Source organism: Lontra canadensis, unplaced genomic scaffold, assembly GCF_010015895.1.
Source record: "Lontra canadensis isolate GAN:19392208 unplaced genomic scaffold, GSC_riverotter_1.0 scaffold82, whole genome shotgun sequence".
NCBI classification, from domain to species: Eukaryota; Metazoa; Chordata; class Mammalia; order Carnivora; family Mustelidae; genus Lontra; species Lontra canadensis.
The window spans coordinates 3,467,946-3,492,155 of NW_022631076.1; the positions used below are offsets into that span (position 1 = coordinate 3,467,946).

Genomic DNA, 24,210 nt, shown 5'->3' on the forward strand with positions numbered 1-24,210 from the left:
CTCAGCGGGGAGTTTGCTTCTCCCTTTCCCTGCTGCTCACCTGCTCATGCTCTCTCTCTGTCAAATAAGTAAATAAAATCTTAAAAAAAAATAAAAACATTGTTTTAATTTTAAATTCTGTTAAAATAATTAGATAATCATAATCATGAGAGATTTCTGCCAAAAATTAAAGTCTGCTTTAAAACTTTTTTTTGGTGGCATGCTTTGTCCAAATCCAAAAGTACTAATTTTTTTTAAACCATTTGGCAGTTTCTTTTTTTTTTTTTTAAAGATTTTATTTATTTATTTGACAGACAGAAATCACAAGCAGGCAGAGAGGCAGGCAGAGAGAGAGGAGGAAGCAGGCTCCCTGCTGAGCAGAGAGCCCGATGCGGGGCTTGATCCCAGGACCCTGGGATCGTGACCTGAGCCGAAGGCAGAGGCTTTAACCCACTGAGCCACCCAAGTGCCCCCAAAAGTACTAATTTATGCTAAAGTTTTAATGTTCCTCTGCAGTCATGTTGTAATAATTTTAATGTTCTTACATGTTAATTACTTATGGAATGATCCAATTCCCTTACAACCACAGTAACAACTATCACAAAACATTGAAATTTCAAGACTGTAAAACCAAATGTTGTTCAAAAGGCTGTATCTTGATCTTCTAAAAGCAATTCATTATAGGCTATGGGTCATTCTCACTGATGGCACAATCTTGCTTTTTTTTTCTTTCTTAAAATAACGTGGGCTTCCTAGTGCCTGCGTGGCTCAGTTGGTGAAGCATCTGCCTTCTGCTCAGGTCACGATCCTGGGGTCCTGGGATCGAGTCCTGAATCGGGCTTCCTGCTCAGCGGGGAGTCTGCTTCTCCTTCTTCCTGTGCTGCTCCCCCTGCTTGTGCTGCCTCTCTCTCTGTCAAATAAATAAATAAAATCTTAAAAAAAAAATTAAGGGTGCGTACCAAAATAGTAACTTCCAATATTTGCAGTACCTTTTATATGTGTCAGGTGTTTTATTTCAGTTAATCATGTCAACAGCTTCCTGCAGTTGATTCTACTATTATTATTTGTAAGATTTCACAGTTGCCATGAGGAAAACTTGAACTCTGCAGACTCTAGAGCCCTCACTTACTGGACCTGTGAAGAGGCAGTACCCTTATAATGAGGTTCCACAGTGGGAATGTGGACTTCTAGTTTCTTTGGCTCTCGGAGTTGTCAGTAGGGGAGGTATTTATATGCTGATTTACTCATGCGAAATGAAAACTTATGATTTTTTTTTATTTACAGAACTATGGAGATGGGACTCCCTATGACCACATGACCAGCAGGGACCTTGGGTCACATGACAATCTCTCTCCACCTTTTGTCAATTCCAGAATACAAAGTAAGACCAATTTTAAATTAACATGCACTTTTCGAATGCTGATATTTTGCCATAGAAAGGGGCGAACACAGTCCAGACAGATGATCTGTTTTTAGGGACTTGGATATTTACCCACTTCACTCTAGTGATTTTAAATTGCAGGAAAATACTGACAGTTTATTATGTTTGGTAATCGCACGTAAAGGACTACATTTTATAACCGTGTGGAATTATAGGATTTCAGTGATATCGAATTGCCGTGGAAATTTTGTCTTCCTTATAAAGCTCTTATCGCAATTTCAGTGCTGCAATACTTGTATTCTGATTTAAGGTTGATAAAGTGGTGAATATTTAAAATACGGGCTTGTCTGTTGGCAATGATATATAGTCTGGGGTTATGGAAACCCCTTTAATAATAGGTTTAGATTGCTGAAATCAGAGTAGTGTATTGAAGTTGATTGTAAGTTCTGGTTGTGTATTTATCTTGGTGTGAGCTTTTTAGTGCTGGTGGTCTAGGCGGACTGTATCTTACTTCACTGGAATCAAGCTACACTTGAGACAGTTTGCGAGTTTCTAGCTTGTTCTTCATACTGGCTTCTTTCATGGGTTTTTCTGTTTCGTTTACCCTGTAGGGATGTGTGTCTAACAGCAGTAACCTGAGCAATGAGCGATAGCAGGTTTCTTTAGTTTCTAGTGGAACAATGATCTTTGTTCTGGTAAATGTCGGGTTTTTTTCTTAAACAACATTAATAAATCTCTCAACTTGGTCAAATTCTATTGCAAATCCATCAATAAATGAAGTAAAATTTCTTGGCAGGAGGTGTTGGACCATACTCCAGGAAACACACACAGCCATAATTATATCACTTTGAAACCATAATTGCAAATGCTTCTAAAGAATTTCCCTATTTTTAAGCCTTGGAAGCTTACTTGTTATTTAATATATAGATTGTCCTCGAATCTCAGTCATTTTTTCAAAGTCACCATCAAATCCAGGTGTTTAACACAACATAGATGAAGCAGAGGGATACTAGCAACTTATTTTAAGTGACATCATATGCTCGTGCCTTTAAATATCATTCCAACTTTGAGAACCATGAAGTTGTGTTTGATTATTGGTTCTTACCCTTGTGTTCCTTTTTACTTTCAAACGATAAATGTCCTAGCTATGCCTTAATTTTGTAGCTAAAGCCAGGTTCCCAGTTTTTTATGAGTTGTTGAGAGGGAGGTGCAATAGTTTCATCCAGATACAGAAGACGAGATGTATCTGTCAACTTAGATTTCAAAGAACAACTTTGGACTCTTCCGTGACAATAGTGCTAATATTAAATTCTAACACCCTGCTTCTCCAGTCATCCTTGATCAATTTCATAAAATAGAATAAAAGATTAACTTGAAAATCATCATCTTGGGAAGTAGTACTCCGGTGGCATATTAAAGAACTCCCTTGGAAGATTCTAAAACTCTCCTCTGATGAGCAAAAGTAAAATAGAATGAATGAATCGCTACTCATATTCAGAAGTGTATGTTTAGGTACGTGATAAAAAGTTTTCCCCAAGACCAACTTGATAAGTTAGTATCACATAATACGCCAGGCAATAGAAAGATATTAAATATTTGTTCTTGTTCATCTGTCCTTATGGGCAACTGTTTTACCAGCCAAATTCGTTTTTCCATCCAAGTAGTATTTAAAATATACGTGGGCTGCGAGCCTGGAGCTAGAGCAGAGAGAGCTGACTCTTTTCACTTAGTTGTTTAAGCTGAAAGTCCATGTCAGCTGTGTTCTTTTATCCCGTCTGCCCTCCTTCCCATTAAACTCTTAAATATGGAGGCCAAGACAGTCTCCTGCATTGTGATAGGAAATGCTACTATGTCCGGGAGGCTCCCACCCACTGTTCCCCATGAAAGAACTTCTCTGTTAGATAAGCTGTCTGGTCTGAAACATGGCTCTTTATTGTTTACAAACTGCTACATTTTCCACCTCAAGCAGATTTTTGCACAGAATAGATTTGTGCTGGGGCTAAATGGTTTATCTGACATTAACGGCGCAGTGTCAGACTGGGGTCAGGGAAGTCGCCCTCGGAGCGAGAGGGCACGGCGCAGTCTGCAAAAAAGGGAAAAAGACATTTAAACAACTATGAAATACCTTGCATTTTTAGTTTGGAAAAGAATTTAAAAATATTTTCAGAGGACTGCCCATGAGGCTGCATTAACTCTTGCCACCCCTGTCTCACATCCCAAGCGCCTTCTGGATCTGGCTTGACTATCTCAGGGCTAGATTAAGGGAACAAAGATTCTTATTGATTTTTGCCCAAGCTGCTGTTTATTGAAAATAAAACCACGTTTGAGATGGGCCGTGTTTGGTGTGTGTTTATGCTGTGCTTTTCTAAAGAGAAAATAGGTTGTCTTCCAGAAATTAGACAACCAATTTATAAATGGAGACGAAGATAAAATAAAATCTATAAATGTAGCCAATGATTTGAACTCATGGAATACATGGTCTGCTCTACTCTGAGCTCTCTTTATGTCCAAATCCGTATTTGGTGGACTCGAAGTTTTCATTCTACCAAAAAAAGGCATTAGACATCACTGGAAGTTTTTGACAACAGTCAATACCCGCTTTCAGAATCTTTAGTTTTCATTTAAATTACAAAGGATTTCTTTACATGTCAGAGATTTAATTCTGCTGTGATGTCACATTAGGGTAAAAGCTATAGCATAAGAAATAAATCAGCCACTTTATTGGACCAGATTCTCTGTTGTCAAATCAATCAAGCCTGTGACTGAATTAGGCGTCTGCTACAGAAACAAGTGACACTAATTTTACGGGAAAGAGTTATTAACTGCAGATGACCTGATTTTTTTTTTTTTTTAAGTAAACTGTTCATTTAGTGAGGTTTTATTTTATTTCAAGGACAGAAAAAATAATGAACTGCTCTCTCCTTTTGGGAGTGCATTATTATTATATATTTTGTTCTTAATGGCAATACGCTATTTTGGAAATGATGCAGGCATTGCTAACATTTACTCATAAACCCTTATGTAACAAAAGCCCTTTATTACAACTGTGAACTTTCTGATGTCACAGGAATGGTTTTGCGTCAGTGTTCCAGTTTTTGTGATAGAATACTTAAGTTTGGCACCAGAATGCCAAAACTCAACTTATTTGTGTATCTCAAGTTTTTGCAGAATGGTATATAGATAATAGAGTATCTCCATTAATTTATTCTTTAAGCCTGCATATCCGAATGTAGTATCCTATTGGATAGTTTGTGAATCCCTAAACTAAAAAATGAACAAATGAATACAAACGCGCCTGCCTGCGCGCGCGGGTGCGTGCGCGGGTGCGTGCGCAAGTGTGTGTGTGTGCGCACACATGCCTATTCCACTAGAATTAATGATCCCTCTCCGTCAATAAGGCTGCACCACTTTTTCCATTACTGTCCGTACTTATAGTTGCCATACCAAGTTTTGCAAGTTGAGATTGTGTAAATCCTCTAAAGGAAAACATAACTAAAATAAACAAAAAAGCCAGCCCCTAATTTAAAATAAAAATAAGTGTGCATGACTTTTTCCCTCTCCTGTGGGGGAGTCTTGGGGGAACGGAGAGACTACGTTAGTGAGTCATCTAGCTGACTGCCTACCCTGACCAACTCGTGTATGTACTCTCTTTTTAAAATGTTTTTTATTTTTTTATTGAGGTATAATTGACAGATGACATTATATTAGTTTCAGGTGTACAGCAAAGTGATCCAATATTTGTGTATTCTACTCTTTTACCTGACATTTTCTGAATCCTCAACCACTGCTTTCGCTGGGCAGAGACAAGCAAGCCACTTTGCATTTTTGCTTCTTTGAAATGCCATGTCCCGTTTCGCATCTGGAAAAAACAGATCGCTTTTTCTTTGTGACGACGGATGGTTATTAATGATAAAAACATACACTTGATCTGCTGGAAACTTGTTCGCTACAGTTTTTAAACAGTTTGACTAAACCTTTATAGGTGGTCAGTGAGTAGCTTTCAGAATATGCTGATAGGACAGAGGGGCCGTGGGTCTGAGTCTTGTGTTTTTAAGAGGATTGTATGCTATGGAATAGTTTGAAAATACTGACAAGAGCTATATGCAAAGAGTATGGACTTTTTAACATTCCTGCCCCTGCTTGTTTTCTTGCAACCATTAAACTTTTGCAGGTAATTGTCCAAATGTTTTTACAATGGGAAACAATATATTTTCTAGCTAATACTTTTTGATCTGAGGAAGGACCTAAGCATGCATTTTCCTTCTATTGTTCCAGAGCCTTAATTGAAAACCAGATTGTTTGAGTGAGCAACTTGCCAGTAAGATGACAGACAGGCATCGGTAACTGAAGGATGTGAAAAGTGATCCTTTTGGGCAGTTGGCTGCAGCGTGGTTCAGCCTCAGCTGCTGGGTTCCTCAGTGTCCCGTCGTGAATGGTTCGGTTTCCTTGTTGTGGTGTTTGGTTCTAGTCCCACTAACGGTACTCCACCAGAGCCCTAAATCATTTTCCACCATAGAGTAACTGGTTTCTAAACTAGCTCAGTGGAACATTTTACTGCAGGATTAGATCGGGGTTTCAGGCAGGACTGAAGAAAGCTGCTGGCTTATAGGATGACCTTTGAATCTCATCTGGGTTAGCGGTTGATATTTTGATTTGGTTACTGTGGTCATATTGTGACAGCTGCTAGCTCATTATAATTCGGTTCCACTGCTCCGTTGGCCTAGCGGGAATATTTAGGTTTGTATTACTTCAAAGTGTTTATGACTACCCTGAGTTTAGCCCGGCATAAAGGTGAAGTGTTGTGAGTGTTTTCAAATCCCAGTGGCTGAGGCCAGTGGCACAGTCTTCTTATAAAATGGCGAATGTGAGTAGATGCTAATACGGGGAGTTTTTCTTTTCATTGTAAAACTGGAAATAAACCTAAACGAAGAGACTCTTACTAGGAAAACTGTTTTGAAAACCTTAATGTACAATAACCTCAGGAGACACAGTTTTTTTCGAAGCATGGGTAAGATTTAACTTGACCTCTTTGTCAGACATTTTCTTTTCACACAGGAATTTAAATATTTGGGGGGTGGGGGAAGAACACAAACAAAAACAAAACCTGTATGACGATGCCAAGTGTTTGATTTTTTCTAAAGTGCCAGAGGTCAGATAATATTTTAGTAACTTCATGAAAATGCAGTCATGACTAAGGATGTCAGCTCTAGACATTTTTGTTCACTTTTAGATTGTTCTGAAGTTCGATAGTAAGAGCAGGGGGCTTGCAGCTTCATTGGTTAGGGATGTCTGTGTAGTCTCAGTGTCCTCTTTTTTTAATGACTTTTTTTTTTTTTTTTTGGCTTGAGGTTATCTTGATATCATCTGTTATCTATTGAGCTGATAATGTGGTAGCAAGCAGTTGCTGAGAGAAGAAACATTTAAATGTGGTGTTCTTTGTTGTTTGCTTTCTTTGTTCAGGAGTTTTGTTGTTTGAAGATGTTAACTTAAAATGTCTTCCCAAAGTATGAACAAATGAGACTATTTGAAGTGTCTTCCCAAGTGATACTCTTAATCCTGATTTTGAGCTACGGTCTGGGAGCCAAAGAACTGGCTTTTCTGCTCTCTGCTTTGCTGCAACCCGTGGGTGGCTCCTCAGGTCAGGTTTTCTCACATCTCTAGATTGAGGGTGGAACAGACCTTTAGATTATCTCTGAGGTAATTTTCTCATCTAATGGTCCATTGATCTTTTAGGTGTGCCATCTTATTCTTCTGCTGTATTTTATCCTTATTTCTAATCCATTCATCTCTATTTTATGATACCTTCAAGTAACTTCGCTAGTGATGTGTTTTCCAAATGTTATTCTTTAAAGCCTGATTCAAATGGATGTTTCTTTTCTACCTCAGCTCATTCCATATCTGTAGTTAAGAGATTGGATTGATGGAGAATAGAATAATTACTCATTAAGTTACATCACCAGGAGAAAAACGTTACGCATGAGCCAGTGCCTGGCTTAGAGTTGTGCGACCTCAACAGATGACTGTTGAGGGTTTCATTCACGAATAAATCAGGAAATCAGATATAGAGGGTTTAAGTCCTGAATGAAAAGCCCATAAATTAAAATCAGGCCTACATCCATTTCACTGTATCAGGAAGAAAACCCTCAACCAGAGCCGGTTTAACAGAAATTCATTCTATAGTATTATATCCTGTGCAGAATATTCCATTGTCAGGGAGTGGATCATATTACAGCATGGTAGATTTCAGTATTCACCAAACATACCATGATATTTATAAAAAGTAAGTAATGTCATTCTTTTTTGAAAGACTACTGAAAAAAGTTAAGCATTTCCAGTTTTCAGATAGGAGAACTTAATTCTTCTTGTCCAATCCATAAAAATGTGTGTTCATCTTTCATCGGCCTTGCTTCCTTTCCACTCAGCCTTTTACCGTATGCCGTACTCTACTGAGTGCTGTGATAATCAAATACTTTCATCGTCAGGTTTTTTGAAATTTGAAGAACTGATAGCAGAAAAATATTATTTGAAAACCATAGCCAACAGAAAACTATAGCACTTCTAAATTCCAGAGGAAGATTTCTCACATAAAAAGTTATGGAGAAAATATATCATGTTAGAGTTAAATAAAAGTAAAAAGTAGTTTGTGTTGGGGAGGAATGCTTTTTCTTAGAAGTAATGGAAAATGTGACTAATGGTTGCTTAAGAAGAATTTTTCTTCCGCTAGAAGTCCGGTGGTAGGCTGCTGCTAAAATTGGTTTGCAGCTCATTGAGACCCAGGCAGGTGTCTGGGTGGTTCTTCCGTGCTTTCCCTCATTGTCTCAAGATGAGTGTCACAGCTTTAGATGTCAAGTGTGGGTCTGATGCAGCAAGAAGCAGGAGAAAGGGAGTCCGGCCATGTGGTCCCCTGTTCCCCTACATCCCCCGGCTGCGTCCAGCTTCAAAGTTTGGGTGGGGGTAGGGAGGGACCCAACAGCTCCTCTGGCCTAGTCAGTGGAAAGAGACAAGAGAGAAGGGAGTTGGGATGCCTGTCAGGCTTGTTGACTTACAGGGTTTTATTTAGCTTCTTCTCAGAGAAAAATATGTGATTTTCAACTTCACAGTCTGGAAAATTAAGAAAAAAGGCTCAAACTTTCATGCAGTAAGGAAACTATGAAATGGGCCCCAACTCTAAATTTCGGTTAGCAAGTTAGAGAAAGGGACAAAGAGATGGGGAGTAGAAAACAAAGGTAGTTGAAATGAGGGAGGTAGAGGAGGTACACCCTCTCTCGTGGGGAGAGTCACCCACGGGAAGGCGTCTGAGGCATGGTGTCCTCACTTCATCTCTGAGGCTTGTGCCTTCGTTGTCCTCTTTGGGCAAGGCAATAGCCAGCCGGAGTCGACTGTCTACGTGTACGCACGACCCAGAACCTTCTCTTTTAGGTCTCTGGCTTGGGTTCCTGCCACTCTGCAGAGCACCCTGATTGTGCAGCAGACCCTTAACTCTGCCATCAGCCTCTTCCACAGTCCCACAACAGCTATTCAGAGCAGGCCTGGCATCCCAGGACATGCCATGACAAGTGCCAGGCAGAGAGCTTTCCCAGCACCTCTGCTGAACGGTCAAATGGTCTCTTCTCTGCTTACCTCCAACACCCTGCCATGTCACCGTGAAGCACTCAGACAAGAATGCCCATTGCCGGGGGCAAAGAACACCCCCTCTTTTATTTTAGTATGTACACAGTTGTATTGGTTGATCTTTAATGTGGAGGATTAAGTGCAGCCAAAAGACGTTTAGTTTTACTGAACACGCCAAGACTGCATGATTGTGGCGAGAGCTGGATTCAACTCTTGGCCAGAAGTTTCCCACCGCTGTTGAACGGAATCATAGCATGAATCAGGCTTGTGAGAACACAGGTGGGGGAATGGACCATATACCTTTAAGGGAAAGCTAGGAAGTGATATGAACTGTGCTGTTTTTATTGAGTGGTCAGAATTTTCTCTCAGCTTCTCATTGGAAAGATGGCTTCTTAGAATTTTGCCTAAGGTTGATGTTTCAAAGATGCCTGTGATAGCATTAACCAGTAATCGACTTCTTGACTGGATCCTTGAGTCGGGAGATTAAGCCCTTTGAGTTTTTCAAACCTTCATGGCCCCTTGGCTCCAGGAGAAACATCAGTACCGTTACAGGGTCTCAGAACTCATGTCCATGAAAGCTGTGTGTCTACCTAAATGCCATATGGATCATCAGTAAAAATGAGCCTGTTTGCTCCGTTCGCATTGTCACCTTCCTTAGGACCACAGCAGCAAAGAAACCCAGTTTTAAGCACTGCACATCCTGAGAGGCATTGTGGAATAGCAGACTGGGCCCGGAGTCAATGCAGCCTTAGTCTTGGCTGTTCCACATCCTGGTGCTAGGACTTTGGATACATTTCTTATGATCCCCACCTTTCTTACTTCTGTGGGTAATACCTGTCATATCCACCCCCCCACCCCCAATCACTGTGACACACGTTGGAACAGCTGCCCGGTGATCGTTCTCTTACGCACCGGAAGCCTACACGTTGGTGCTGGTCACTTCTGTCTGCCAGTCACTGAAAACTGTATAGACGTTGGGTCTTGGGTGCTAGCAGCTTTAAGACAGCTTTACCTTCTAAGGGGACTGGAACAGAAGGCAAGGACAGGTGGAGATAGTCTAGAATGTTTGGTTCTCTAAACATCGAGACCAAGATGGAAAGATTGCTTTTTTAGCCAATTCACGGAAACAGTAAGCCTCTAAAGTAAGTTCCTCTTTTGGGGACAACTTTGTTGAGTTCGGATATGTCTCTTGTGAGAGATTTGCCTCCAGTCATTTGTCTCTCCAAATTCAGTATTCTCAGGTTTTGTTGTGACACATGGCTAAAAGCACCTTGGTGTGGTATTTGAATGGTGAGGTTGGGAAGCCCACTGGCAAGTCGAGATTTCTTTGCCTGCATCGTAGGCCATCTCAGTGATGAGCAACTGCTAGGTAGGTTGCTTTTCATCAAGCAGATACTGTACCCCAGACCTTCCACGTTCTCAGGAATGTGTTAGAGTCAGTCCTCACCCACCTCGGTTGGTTCTTCTCCAGAGAAGCTGGGCATAGAATGTTGCTCTGCATGTGATTATCCTCTGATTCTCTCCATTTCAAAGGGTTTCTGGGTCCTCCCTAAGGAACTGTGCAGTATTTTTAAACAGAAAGAGGTATTTAGTGGATCTCATTTCATTTCCTTTTGGAGAATATCAGGCCTAGGGATCACCAGTTGGAAGATGTATGGAGCCATAGATTGGTATTAAATTGATTCCTAAGTACATAATAGTTATGGCCCAAACACTTTTCATCTCCTCGATGATTGTTTATTAATCACTTCTCAATTCTTTGACACATGCGTATTTGTTAAAAAAAAAAAAAAAGGATAAGGAAGTTTCACTTTAAGTTGGTGTAAAGTATGGCTGGTGAAATTGTTAATGAATAAAAGGAAATGTTGCGAGCTTTCCCATAGGTTAAAAATCCCAGTAAAGCCCGAGGACTGGTGAGATGCAGGATGGTAAGCCGAACAAGGAGTTACTGGAATTATTATTCCACCCAGTTTTATTTTATCAAGGTGGTTTTTCTGTTTATTGGGTCTGACCAGCTTGGCAAAAGTGATATGCAAACTTGAGAAGCATGTCGTGAATTTTGGCAGAATGTGGAAGTGATTAATTAAGTTCCACCCCCTCGTGGGCCATATTCAAGATGAATGAAAATACAGAGTGTGTGATATCTGATAACATTCGGTAGAGAAGGATGAGAAAACAAGAGACACATAAAAATCTAAATTGAGAGCATTTGGACCACACAGTATGGGTTTCTAGCCTTGTGTTAGCAGCACTGCTGTGGCTGCGTCCCTGAAGTTACTAGGTCACTAACCACTCTTGCCTTTTGCTCACCTTAACTATTCAGACCAAGCTGAACTCTTAACAGTTCGGTAGCCAAATCTGAATGCTTCCCATGCAAGCCTAAACTCTTTATGTGTAACTGATTGTACTTAATTGGGCAATACCCAACCATGGAGGAAAATTCGTTAGTGACCCCGTCTCCTTCAGAACTTTCAGAGTAATTGGAAGTGAGCCTAGTATCCATATTTTTGGAAGCCTTAAACGCTGGTCTCCTGGCAGGATTTTAAATTCAAGCTCTATATTGTGTGTGTGAGTGTCTCTTTTTGTGTATGTACATGTGTGTTTGTACTGCCTAGTTTCCCTTTTCCTTATTTATTCATGGTCTCACAAATATTATTTGGAAATTGAGATGCACTGAGCATAAATATTTTAACCATCATGGCAGACTACTTAAGCAGCGGTGGACAATCTCTGTTAGGCATTCAAGTAAGTCGTCATGGGAAAATACGAAATAGTCGTTTGCTGGATAATCTTTTGACGATCTTTAAGTAAGCCATTTTTCATTTTAACCTCGGTTTCCTATTTCTGTTACTGACCAAATTCATGGAAGTGTGGTCAGGGGGAAAGAGCTCTCTGAAATCTCGTTACCTCAAAATAAAAATGTTCTAAATCTATGTACTTTTAGTGATTATATTTTCCATTCACTGAGAAGTCCTCTCTGTAGTTTGAACACCAATCTGGAAATAAAACAAAAGAAAGCAGCCCTGCTCACAGTCTTTTAAAGGCATTTTAATCGTTAATGAGATTTTGCCCCATACCCTCATGAGTTTCATTTAGTTCTGAAATAAAAATTTACGGCTGTTCTCTCGGCTGAGCTGATACTAGTTTAAGAGTGGAATTGAGTCCACACCTGCTCTAGCATAAAAAGAAGCCTCTCTGTGACTTCTTTAAAATACTCGCGGAGCAGAGCAAGAGAACTCGCTATCCCTACAGTTGTGACTGCACAGTAATGTTCTCTGCGAACACTAGGGAAACTGCTTCCAAATTGGTTCTGACTTGCTGACCTGACTTGGTGACCCTGGCTAGATGCCTTTCCTAAGTTACTTGTGTTCCTCCAGGTGGACTGTGGCTGTGGTTGGTTTGCATGGGCAGTGGGTTTACATCAACCCCGTACAGTGTACAGAAGGGAAAATCTGCATTCGCTAAGCCATTTGGCTGTTTAAGACATGGTCTGTTAGGCAGAGTACAATGGCTTTTCTGAGTACTCTAGTTAAGGGGCAGAATGTGTAAAGTAGTGTACACTTGGGGGGACCATTAATAATTAGTATAGGCTTGTAAGTCTGTAACATGATATATAAATTTCAGTACCTGTTAAGGTTTTATCAGAGCAGATCACGTTTCCTTGGTAGGAGGGAGTGTTCCTTCATATAGAAAAACAAAATGCTCTCAGTTCATGTGAAAATCTTAATGACCAAAGGAGGGCTGATTTTTATATCAAATGCTGTTTCCCCCAGTCATTGTGATCAGGCAGTATATTTGAGGGGTTGCATTTAAAGAACATTCCTATATAATAAATACTGTTTTATATGAGTTTGACCATAGATGACAAGACACTGCTTGGAAAAAATATTTGTGTCATTCTAATATTTGGAGGCTGTTGACTTATCAAAGAAGCTCCCCCCCCTTATCCCTTTGCAAAACAGTGGGGGTTGTTCACTTCATAACTTCATCACAGGTATATATTCGTAGAAACAGCCTTTCCAGAGGCTAAGTTGGAAGGGAGAGAAAAGAAAGAACGTGGATCCTGTGTTCAGTTTTTGGCTTGCTTTAACCACAAGCAGTTTTTGCACCTCGGGTCTTAGCTGTCTTAATTTTCAGATGGAGAGGAAGTGCTCCCCTATGGCAGTGAGGAAAAGGGCAAATTACATATTTGTGAAAGCAAACCAGAATATCTTACTGTTTTAAGAGTTTGTTTGGCTTCTTGGTAAATAAAATTAATGTGTTATCAGTATGTCTGCAATCATATGGTCGTCAGTATATGTATTCCTTTAACCGTCTATGTAAATTCTGTTTGTACTAGAAGCCAGCCAAACTGATAGACTTCAATACTCAAGATAGTCTTTGGTTCATTCATTTAATCCAACACATCTTTGTGAAAAGTCTGTGCTGTGCAGGCCTTGTGTTAGGTCCTAACTACATAGTGATATTCCACTTTTCTTGCCTCCAGTGTGGCTCATAGTCTAAGGAAGGAATCAGGGTGGTATCAGATAGTTATAAATCAGGACATTCGGGAAATAATCGTTTTATATAGGATGCTGTTGGGTTATATATCTGGGCTACCAACAACCGTCAGATTCCTCATAACAATGACTAAAATGTTTTGGGGCTCCCAATAAAACTCTTCCCTAGGCATTGCCATTCCCGTTTCACAGAGAGAGGGGGGTGCCACTTGAGGGTCAGCGAGATTAGGTTGCCTGTCTGGTGTCCTGTGGTGAGTAAGCGGAGGAGCCCAGCTTTGAAGCTATAGCTGCTGAACACCTCCCTGCCCGGCTTGTTCTCACCACCGCCTGCACTGCCTCACTTGTGGAGAAGATGGAAAGAATTCCCTGAGGGGCAGTAGCAGTTAAGCGTGTGTTCAGCTGCAACTAATAGAATACCTGACAATAGTAGGTTAGTCAAATAAGGACAGCTTTCTTCCTCGCTGAAGGGGATGTCTGGAGGGAGGAAGTTGCTTGTGTAGATTCAGCAAACCAGGGCGGCCATCTTTTTCTTTCTAGCATGTTGACGTTCATTCCTGAGCTTTTTTCTCTCCTCTCAGGTTTCTTCCAGGATGGCTGCTGAATCCCAGACAACAGCAGAGTTCCCGGCAGGGAGCTGGAGAGGCAGAGATTAGAGTAGCATCTCTCCCCCATCTATCCCATTTCATAGGGGAGAAAAAAGCATTCCCAGAAACCGGTGACCTTGAGCGGAATTCTGCTCACCATGCTTTGGACGAATCTATAGCAGAGATCTACTTGTAGCTGCAAGGGAAGCTGGGAAAGTGAACTTTCCCAGTGTCGGCTGGCTCTCTGACTTGAGGCAGACAAGAGAGGGGGCTTGGGGATGGTCACTGGATGAATCCGTATGAATTTAGTTATATGATAAGTGATAATGCATGAGCTGAATTTTAAAGGTTGATTCAGAACTGTCTAGGTAAAAACAAAATGGCCAGTTGAGAGAGTTGCTTGTGCAGAGGTGTGGGAGTGAGAGGATGTTACAGGGAGCTGGAACTGAGAGGGCACAGAGGAAGGGATTAGAATCCTGGCCCCAGAAAAATGGGTAGGTGGAGGAAGTTGGGTTTTCACTGAAGCATGTGGTAGGCTACTCAAGGACTAATTTTAAACAGTGGGATAACATGATCCGATTTGTGGTTTAAGATAGTCACTCCAGCAACGGTGCAGATAGGAGGCAATAGGAGAGGCAGGGAGATTACCCAGGAGGTGATGAAAGCAGTTCCAAGAGGAAACAATGAGAAATTTAACCGAATCAGGAACAATGGGGATGAAGAGGAGGATATGGATTTGAGTGATATAATCTGAAGGAAACGGTTGGAGTTGGCAACGCATGGATAAGGGAGGGGTCATCCTTGGCTTCTTGGCCTTGGTCTGTCTTGGGCCACCCCGTAGGTGGTGGTGCCATTCATTAAGATGTGTTAATAGAGAGAAGTTGGGTTATGAGAGACTGAAAGAGTAAATTCACTTTAGGACATAATGAATTTTTGAGATGTCTGTGGGTAGATTGATTTGTGGTTCTGGGCTGGAATTGCAGATTTGGCATTTAGTATTCCATATTTGGTAGTTGAAGTCATGGGAATGGATAAATTACCAGTGAGAGAAAAGTGAACCTATTTTCTGCTTAATCATTTTGCTCTCGAAAGATCTTAAGTTGAAGGCAAAGAAAAATTGTCTCTACCTCATCTTTTCCTCTCTACAAATTTGGTATCTTTAAGAAAGCTGGATAATTCTTGATTTGATAAAAAATCATTTTCAGTGTTATATTTAATCACTCATTCCTAACATACTATTTTGAAATTCTTTGTGTTTTTTCCCCTTCCTTCCTCCCTTCCTTCCTTCTTCCTTCCTCTCTCCTTCCTTCTTTTCTTTCACTAAGATAGGCTAGAATGAAGCTTTTGTTTCAGAGCATTGCTGGATCCATCATTTGGGGGGGAAGATACTGATTCTTAACAGTGGAATGGAACTTAGAGCTCTTCCTAATGTTCTTTCTGATTTACATCAGCTCCCCTCCCAACATAGGAATCCTCCTAGATGAGGCCCTAGCAAAGCCCTTGGCATACAAATGACACTATGACTAATGGATGCATGGAAGGATCCCCAACAGGCCCTCATTCCTCTGCTGGGGCTTCATTGCATTCAAGAAGTCACTACTGACAAAGTAATTCATTGCACTGTGACAGCTCTGACTTTCAGAAAGTTCTCAGTTGTGTAGCTGTTAGCCTAGGGTACCAGTTTCCACCTTCGAAGCTGCCTGGGAATGTATATTGTCTCTCCTTCCACACATGTTTCCCAAGAGGATAATCCTCACTTCCTTCAAAAGTGTCATTGAAAGGCGTTTAGCATATCATATGATATGGTTTAACTCATACTCCTCGTCACTGCCCTCTGCGTGTGTTCCGGTGGTCTCTCTCACTCTCCCAATGGGAATCCGGATCTTAATATTCCAGATCCGGTTTAATCAGTAGTGGGTCTGCTTTCATTGTTCGTACAAACGCAGCCCAAGGTCACACTTAAACACCTATGTTTTAGCATTGACTGAAAATTGAGCTTGCTGTCCACTCAAATCATTGTGTTTCTAATATTAATTGCTTTGTAATCACGTTTTCCACATCCCCACATGGGACTTTGTATCTATTCTTGATGGATTTCTCCTTGTTGGTCTGGCTCTGCAAATGTGCCAAGTCCTTCCTTTGGCTCTGTCGGTACTACAGACAGTGTGATACTTAGCAGTGGGCACTCCTGGGCTTAAATCCTGACTCTACCCTTTCCACTAGTTTCCTCACCTGTGTGTTGAAGATAGTGATAAAATCTACCTGTGTGGATGGTTGGGTGTAATCAATGAGGCAATGCATGTGCAGTGTAAAGAGGAGGTTTAGAACATGGTAAGCTCTCAGTAAATGTTCACCATTACTATCACAGTGGTGTGGGGAGTGCCTGAGGGCCATTTCTGTAATTGTGAATCCTTTTCTTTACTGTCAACATTCTGCTTTCTGGAGAGGAATCTTTTTTTAAATTAATTTATTTTTAAATTTAAATTCAGTTAATCAACATATAATGTGTTATTAATTTCAGAGGTAGAGGTCAGTGATTCATTACTCATATGTAATATCCACTGCTCATTACATCGCGAGAAATCTTAAGACACATGGTTTTTCTGTGACCAATGGAAGAAGCAAATGTGGTTCTTGATTTTGAGTCATGTAATTAATTTACCAGGAAATACATAGGGTATTGTTGGGCCTTATGAGAAAAGAACTAAAAAAACAGACAAATAACAAAAATCTTAAAATTACCTGGATAAAAAGTCCTAGGTGTCCTTCATCAATGCCCAACTTTAGGGCAGGAAACTGACAAGGTGAGCCAGATATTACTAAATTATAGGTGCCGAAGGTTATATGAAAATTTGGGTTAACACTGAAGCTAAATTGAGGAGCAATTATTTTCCTTACAGAGGGTTTGCCAGAGGATGCCCTTAAATTTAGACTATGAAGATTAGACTCATGACAACTTTTCAGAAACATAGTTCTTAGGATACACAAGATCCCTGAGAGCCATGTCTGAGATCCCAAGTTTTAAGAAAACGGTCCTACTGCCAGACGTTAACCTGAAAGCTAGGCACACTGAAAGAGAGGAAATGGATTAGCATCCAGCAACCTGTTTTATATTAAGCAATAGGGGTCTAGGTTGACCCGAGCCAAGGTTAGATCAACCTGACTTGTTTTCATAATAAATGTCAGAATAGTGACAAGACATCAGGGACATCAGTACATAGTTACAGTTGTAGACTTCTTTCTGGACAAATCATTCTTTGACATCTTCTGTTTAGACATAGCCACAAGTACAAATGGTGCATTAAAAAAGCCAACCCATCTTGATTCATCAGACCAGCATATAACACTTCCGTAGACTCACACCACAGAAGTCTTCCCATGCACCTGACTGTGTTCTGGTTGTTTCCTTTTGTGTGGATTTTGACCTGGTGCCATTGAGAGAGGGAAGCCAGCCATTTGAGAGTGAACGTTTTGGACTGCATTGTATCCAATGTAAGACCTGAGAGGTGGTTTATTAGTGAGGAAACATTCAAATTTTTTCTGTAGCTTATAAAAAATCGCCATGACTGGGGCGCCTGGGTGGCTCAGTGGGTTAAAGCCTCTGCCTTCGGCTCGGGTCATGATCCCAGGGTCCGGGGATCGAGCCCCGCATCGGGCTTTCTGCTCAGCAGGGAACCTGCTTCCTCCTCTCTCTCTGCCTGCTTCTCTGCCTACTTGTGATCTCTGTCTGTCAAATAAATAAATAAATAAAATATTAAAAAAAAAAGTGCCATGACTTCCAGCATGTTACTTTTGTATTAGTATCTACTGCCAGTGCTGCGTCTCAGAAGAGCCAAGCCTTGTGACTACCACTCCTCCGAAACTGACAGGGCTGTAGAATTTATTCAGCTACTACCCTTTTCTAGACCAAAGTAAGATTATATTTTTTCACTTTTATAGACAGACAAATTAAGGTGTTTAAAATAAAACCCACTTCCCCTTTTCTTTATTGTTCAGATAATCTGTAGCTTTTGCTTATTGGTTTTCTGTAGAACTGCCTTGTTTTAAAAATCAAATAGAAGACCAACTTGATTCTGCCTGCAGAGCAAAGCTATCTGCCTGTTTAGAAAATCTGGATGGTTAAATTGGAAGCACGTTCTGCACATGGTTTAGCAGTTAGTAGCCTGGAAAATGACCCAATAGCCAAGATAGTTTTTTTTTTAATCTTCATTGTAAGTGCTTGTTTAAAGTTTAAGCCTGTAATTGACTATTTTGCACATTGTTCATTGTTAATTCTTTTCAGGCTATTATAGTTTGTAAATACATTGCCTGCTAAGTTGTGTCAGTGGAGGAACATTAGTGCTATAAGAAAATCCAGTTAAATGTGGTGCTTAAAAGCCTTACCAATTAGATCAGATCGCCATGATTTCTTAGTGATCCTAGGAAAGTCACTTTCCGTATGTACAGATTCTTAGGTATTTAAAAGGGCATGTCGATTGTTTGTTTGTTTGTTTGTTTGCTTAAAGGGCAGTATATAAATTGACACTATGCTATGTCCTGCTGAAGAGTCTCCACTGGTTGCCGGCTACGTTATTCAGTTTTGCTCCCTTGGTCTATTCCACGCTGGGGGGCAAAATCCTCCCACTTTGTACTTTTATCATATTTGTTAGTTGATATTTACCTGAGAGCTTAAGCTTTTCTATTTGCATAACTTATATTTAAGAAATAATTTTTGATATGCACACCCCATGCAGTTACTCTAATTAGATGGCTATGATACACACTAACCAGAAAATCAGGGGACTTGCTGCTATTCATTCTGTAATTTTTTAGTTTTGAAGGAATGGACGTCACTTGAAATTATAGGTACAGGCTAGTACTGGCTGGTATCTAAAGATTATAAACATTACAATAGAAAGAGAGTTAAATTCTGCCTATCAGGTGGTAAGGACCACTAGAATATTGACATGATAGAGGATTACAGGGTAGATAAAATGTAATTTGTCTGTGTATGACATAGAAAGGAAAATAAAGTTTGGGAATGAATGGAATGTAGCTTAAACTACCATTATGAACCAGTGGAAACTGACATAAAACTCCTCTTAAGTTTTATGTGAAACAAAGGATATGATTAGAAGTGTAGAATTGGAGAATATTTTAAGATCATGGTGATAAACCAGCTCTAGAGGCTGTAGCAAGTCTGTGGTCAAACTAGAGAAGAAAAAGAAAGTGCAGGGAAGCTTGATTTCGTTATGCAAATTTGCGACACATGTAGGAGTTTGGACCTAATGGGTTGTTGCACTAGATTTGGTCATCAAATGATGCTTTTCATAGGAAATATTATCTGAGCCATTGATTTAAGCACTGAAAAATGCCAAATACGTGTAGGCAGGACTGCAGCCTCTCTGTCCCTTGAAACAAATTTTAACAGTCAGCCTTGAACTTTAGACCCTGTTAAACAGAATGAGAAAAAGAAGGGATAAATAGTGAAAGGAAGAGCACTGGGAGTCAGAGGGGCATGCGTGTTGGGCGATGAATTCAGTCTGCTAATGCCCAAAAGCTGTGTAAGAAGAAACCCACCATAAGATTATTCCCACTCTTGGGCTAGCAGAATTGGAAACTGAAGAGCACATGGCAATTATGTATTAAGAAAGAGGTACAGTTGACATCGAGTGCTGTAGAGGAAGAGAATGGCACGATTATAGGAAGACGTTAAGAATATTAAAAATATCCTTAAATTTAGAGTGAAAAGCAAGAAAGATTACCTGTGAGATGATGATAAATAATAATGAGTCATTTCTGAAAGCGCCTAAAGAACAGGAGGTCCGAAGAGTGGTTTGTCAAGGCTTGAAGAGATAGAAAGGCTAATTTATTGACAGGCAGTGGAGATACTGCTAAAAAAATAAATGAATTTTTCACCTCAGTGTTCACAAAAGAGGATGGGGGACAGATGCCAGAAACAGACATAAATTTCCCAGGAGAGTGAAAAAATACAAAAGAAATCAGGATCATGCCAAAACAGGTGATGAAGGGGTGAGAAGAAAAACTAATAAAACCTTAAAGCTAGCAGTACTCACCCAAAAACCTTGAAGAAAGTTGAGAGAATGAGGAAGCAGCTGGGAAGGCGAGGTTCTGGGGGTGAATGCAGATAATTTTGTGGATTTGTTTTAATCTAATTAATTCATAGGCTAGCCCCTTTGAAATTTACCCTTAAAGGGAACCGGCTAGTGTGCTTAAAAAATTTTATTTTTAATGGCCTTTGAATAACCAAGGCATCTTTTCTGTGCCCCAAGTTCTCAGTCTGAGAGTTACTCCACTGGGCCCAACATTTAATGTTAAGTATTTGTTAAATGTTCATGAAGTCTTACTATTGTTTCCAGGGGACTCACTGAGTTACTGACTCAGCCCGTATTTACTGAGCTCTTCTTTGTGTCAGGCTGTGTGCTAGATCCTGAAAAGACAAACATGCCCTTAGGTGTTTTTTTTTTTTTTAAGTGATTATGAATCATTTCCCTATGATATTTCCTTCTTTCTCCAAGATAACATATTTTAAGGATTTTATTTATTTATTTTGGAGAGACAGAGAGAGAGAGAGCGCGCGAGCCGCCCAAGCGGGAGGGGCAGAAGGAGAGGGAAAGAGAGAATCCCAACCAGACTCCCCACTCAGTGCAAAGCCCGACTCAGGGGCTTGATCCCATGACCCTGAGATCTTGATCCAAGCCAAAACCAAGAGGAAGCTCAACTAAATGAGCCACCCAGGTGCCCTGCCCTTAGGATTTTTGAAGTTACTTCTCCATCAGTCCTGTAAACAACCCTACCTCCTGCCAAGTAAAGAAAAGCCATTGATTTAATTTTTTTTTTTTTAATCATTCTTGGCTTCTTGGTGTCCAATATATGGATAAGGGGACCCTCGTTATTACTATGTCTGTTTGCCGCACTGTCCTCAGTGCCGGTGACTGCTTCCTCTCCCTTGTCCATGTTTGGGGATATTTCTTTCCAAGCTCACTTGTCTCCCTGCTCTCAACCAAACTTGGTGCTGGTCGGTTCCCAGCAGCTGCCCCTGCACCCATGACTTCCTGTGCAGTTTGGGAATTCAGAGCTCTTGCCTTGGCAGGTGAGAGGCTGTACCTTCAAATGTACTTTTTCCTTTCTCCTTTCTCCCTACCTCGTGCACTTCGATCTGGTGGTGCCCACACCTCCCATCTCAGGCTGACAACCATTGTCTCCCTTTGGACTACCTCGTTTCCCACTCTTGCCCTCCACAAACTTTAGGGCCCAATAAACCTCATTCAAAAGACTCTCTCTTTCTCTTCCAGAATTAATATTTCTTTGCTTTCTGTGCAAAGATTACTTTAAGAAAGTCACAAATGCAAATGCTATTGCGAGGAGGGCTTCATAGGGTCACTTCTTCCCACTTTTGGGTATTGTTTTAGCAGCCACATAAGAAGGGAATATGGAAGATGTTTCAGGGATGTTATTTCTGAGCATGTGGGACAAGGACAAATAGACTTCATCTACTGCACAGTTTTGTCCTGCAGTACCTTGTTCCCATGGCCAAAAATCTTCTCAAAACAGTTACTCTCCAGTGTCACCTTTGCTACGAGGACATTCGGTGGTGATCTCTGGTTGGAACAGGCCACTTAGGAACTCCAGATTCCCATATAGAATTGTTCCATGTCTAAGTGTTTCTGAAAACTGGCAGACCTAAGTTCACCATAGAAGGACCCACCAGCGCCATTACTGTTGCCTTTGTCAAATTTTCATCTTTTATCTAGAGCCTGTTATAGTTTGATGGTTATTTCCCACAGAATAGATAATTCATGCGAGGACTGTCAGACGTGGGTATATCTGCCCTCTTATTGAGGTGGATGGGGTGGGGGGAGACCCATATGCACCAGACAGCTATAAACATAGTAACACCAGCCCCACCTGCAAGCGCTGTATGACTAATGAGAAAGCAGAAGCAAGAGCTGGACAGAGAATGCCAGAAAGCAGCTTTGGAACATCTCAGCCTATATTTACTTTGAATATTGTTTTATCCCCCTCTTTCCTTATGCTCTTGTATATCTGATATAAAAGTATATCTGATGCGGGGTGCCTGGGTGGCTCAGTGGGTTAAAGCCTCTGCCTTCGGCTCAGGTCATAATCCCAGAGTCCTGGGATCAAGCCCCACATCGGGCTCTCTGCTCAGCAGGAAGCCTGCTTCCTTCTCTCTCTCCCTCTCTCTGCCTTTCTCTCTGCCTACTTGTGATCTCTGTCAAATAAATAAATAAAATCTTAAAAAAAAAAGTATATCTGATGAGTGTCATTCTTTGGCTGTCAGCCCATGGCCCCTTAACTCCCTAAAGAACTCTGACCAAATCTTGTAGATCTTCACCCTTGCTGTACATCTGAGTTACCTCTGGGCCATTCACATAATACAAATGCCTGGGCTCCACCTACAGAAATTCTGTATTTGGAGGTCTGGGCTGGGATCCAAGCATCTAATTTAAACGTGCATTTGGCGACACTGATGTCTTGCCAGGTTTGAGAATCTCTGACCTACACATCACATCAAAGAACTGTCATTTTAGTTTTCAAAATTGTTTGCTCGGTTCTGTTGAGCTGAGGACTTATTTTTAAATGCTTCTATTTCTTTTTCACTCGGTAAAAATGAGTCATCACCTACTTAGCACCTAACTATTTACCATCGACATATTTTTATGCTATAAATTAATAACTTTTTTAGGTCAATGAAAACAGATAATTTTTAATATGTTAAAATTGTGCATTCTTCCAGAAAGGGCTGATTCCAGAAAGGAATGATCTGTTTTTCATTTTATTTGTCCTTCATTGTTAGGCTTAATCTAATGGCCCTAAAGATTTGCCTCTGTAAAGATGATGTGAATAACAGACATTGTTGTAAAGTCACAATTAAGCATTATGGATTTGCAGTTGGAATGATTTTTCTTGTAGGAAAAGATGTTAACTGATTTTTACTAATTTAGAGGAAAGACAAGCCAAATTAAAGGAAAGCCGGCACTATAAATATTTCAAAAAGAACATCCATTTATTGTTTTTTTTGAATATACAGCTAAGACTAAATGACACTGGAGAAGGAAGCTTTGCCTTATGCAGAACAATTAGGGAAATAGCTAAGAATGCTATGAAATTAGCCTCGAAATTGGCTGTAGGCAAGTATGGTTTTCTCAAGTACTTGGATGATTTTGTTATACTTTGTAACATTATCTCTGCTACCTTGTACAACTTATTGTACACAATAAAATTTTTTTTGGCTACCTGTTCAGTAATAGGAGCGTGAACTATGGGTTGCCGTACTTTGATTTGATGAGTGTTGTTTTGTTTTTTCCCCAGAATCTGTTAAATGGTGAGGTAGATGATTAGGGTATTTTGCTATATGTTCTATCACCTTCGGAATGACAGAGCTGTTTTTGTTTGATTTGGCTTTTTCATGCACATGAATATTTTGATCGCTTATGGGCGCAGACCTGACCCCAAGCTGCTCGGACCATAGTTTCATAACCTGTTCATTGAGGCTCCCCACTAACATGTTGGCCATGGTAGTAGATAGACTTTTGTGCCTCTGTTGTATTCTGTATATTTAATTTAATAAAATTAAAATGCAGAGAGAAAATCAGTTAAAGGCTGCTGTATGTTTTGTAACATGTTAAAGAAGTTAAAGAAATTGTATGGCATTAAGGTACTTGCTTGTTTTTGCACATGTCATAGTGTATTACATTTTATCATTGAAATTAACACCTGCTTTTATGTAGAATTTTTGGCAAGCTGAAAATGTAACCTCTAGAGAGAATTAAAGTTCTTATATTTGAATGAATAGTTATATCATTAATTATGTGAAATTACTTCTTGGGTTGATAATAACTATTCTTTACCCGTGAGCTTTTTTTCTAATCACAGAATGTTGATTGGTGAAGTTTTATTTGAAGACATATCACACTGTTAACCGGCCAGAAATACCTGTAACTTGTGGAAAGGGTCAACAACATATTGATTTATTGATTGCATTGTAAATTACTCTGTTTGTAAGCTTATTTGACTTGTATCCTAAGTACTGATTAGTATCAGTTGCATTGGATATAGACATGGGCTTCTTATGGTTCTTTCATATATTAGTGTTCAGGCTTTAAGTTCTTCATGATTCCACGTACCAAGTGTT

General features: G+C 40.3%; 1 protein-coding gene across 10 annotated transcripts in view; it reads left to right on the forward strand.

Annotated features, from left to right (window-relative positions):
* The window catches only part of TCF4 (transcription factor 4), a 346,633-nt gene that overhangs the window by 120,483 nt on the left and 201,940 nt on the right, over nucleotides 1-24,210 (forward strand). For all 10 annotated transcript variants that reach the window (XM_032882433.1, XM_032882441.1, XM_032882437.1 and 7 more), the window contains one exon: nucleotides 1,264-1,360. In XM_032882433.1, coding sequence (XP_032738324.1) covers nucleotides 1,264-1,360 — 97 coding nt within the window. The remainder of the gene's footprint in view (nucleotides 1-1,263; nucleotides 1,361-24,210) is intronic.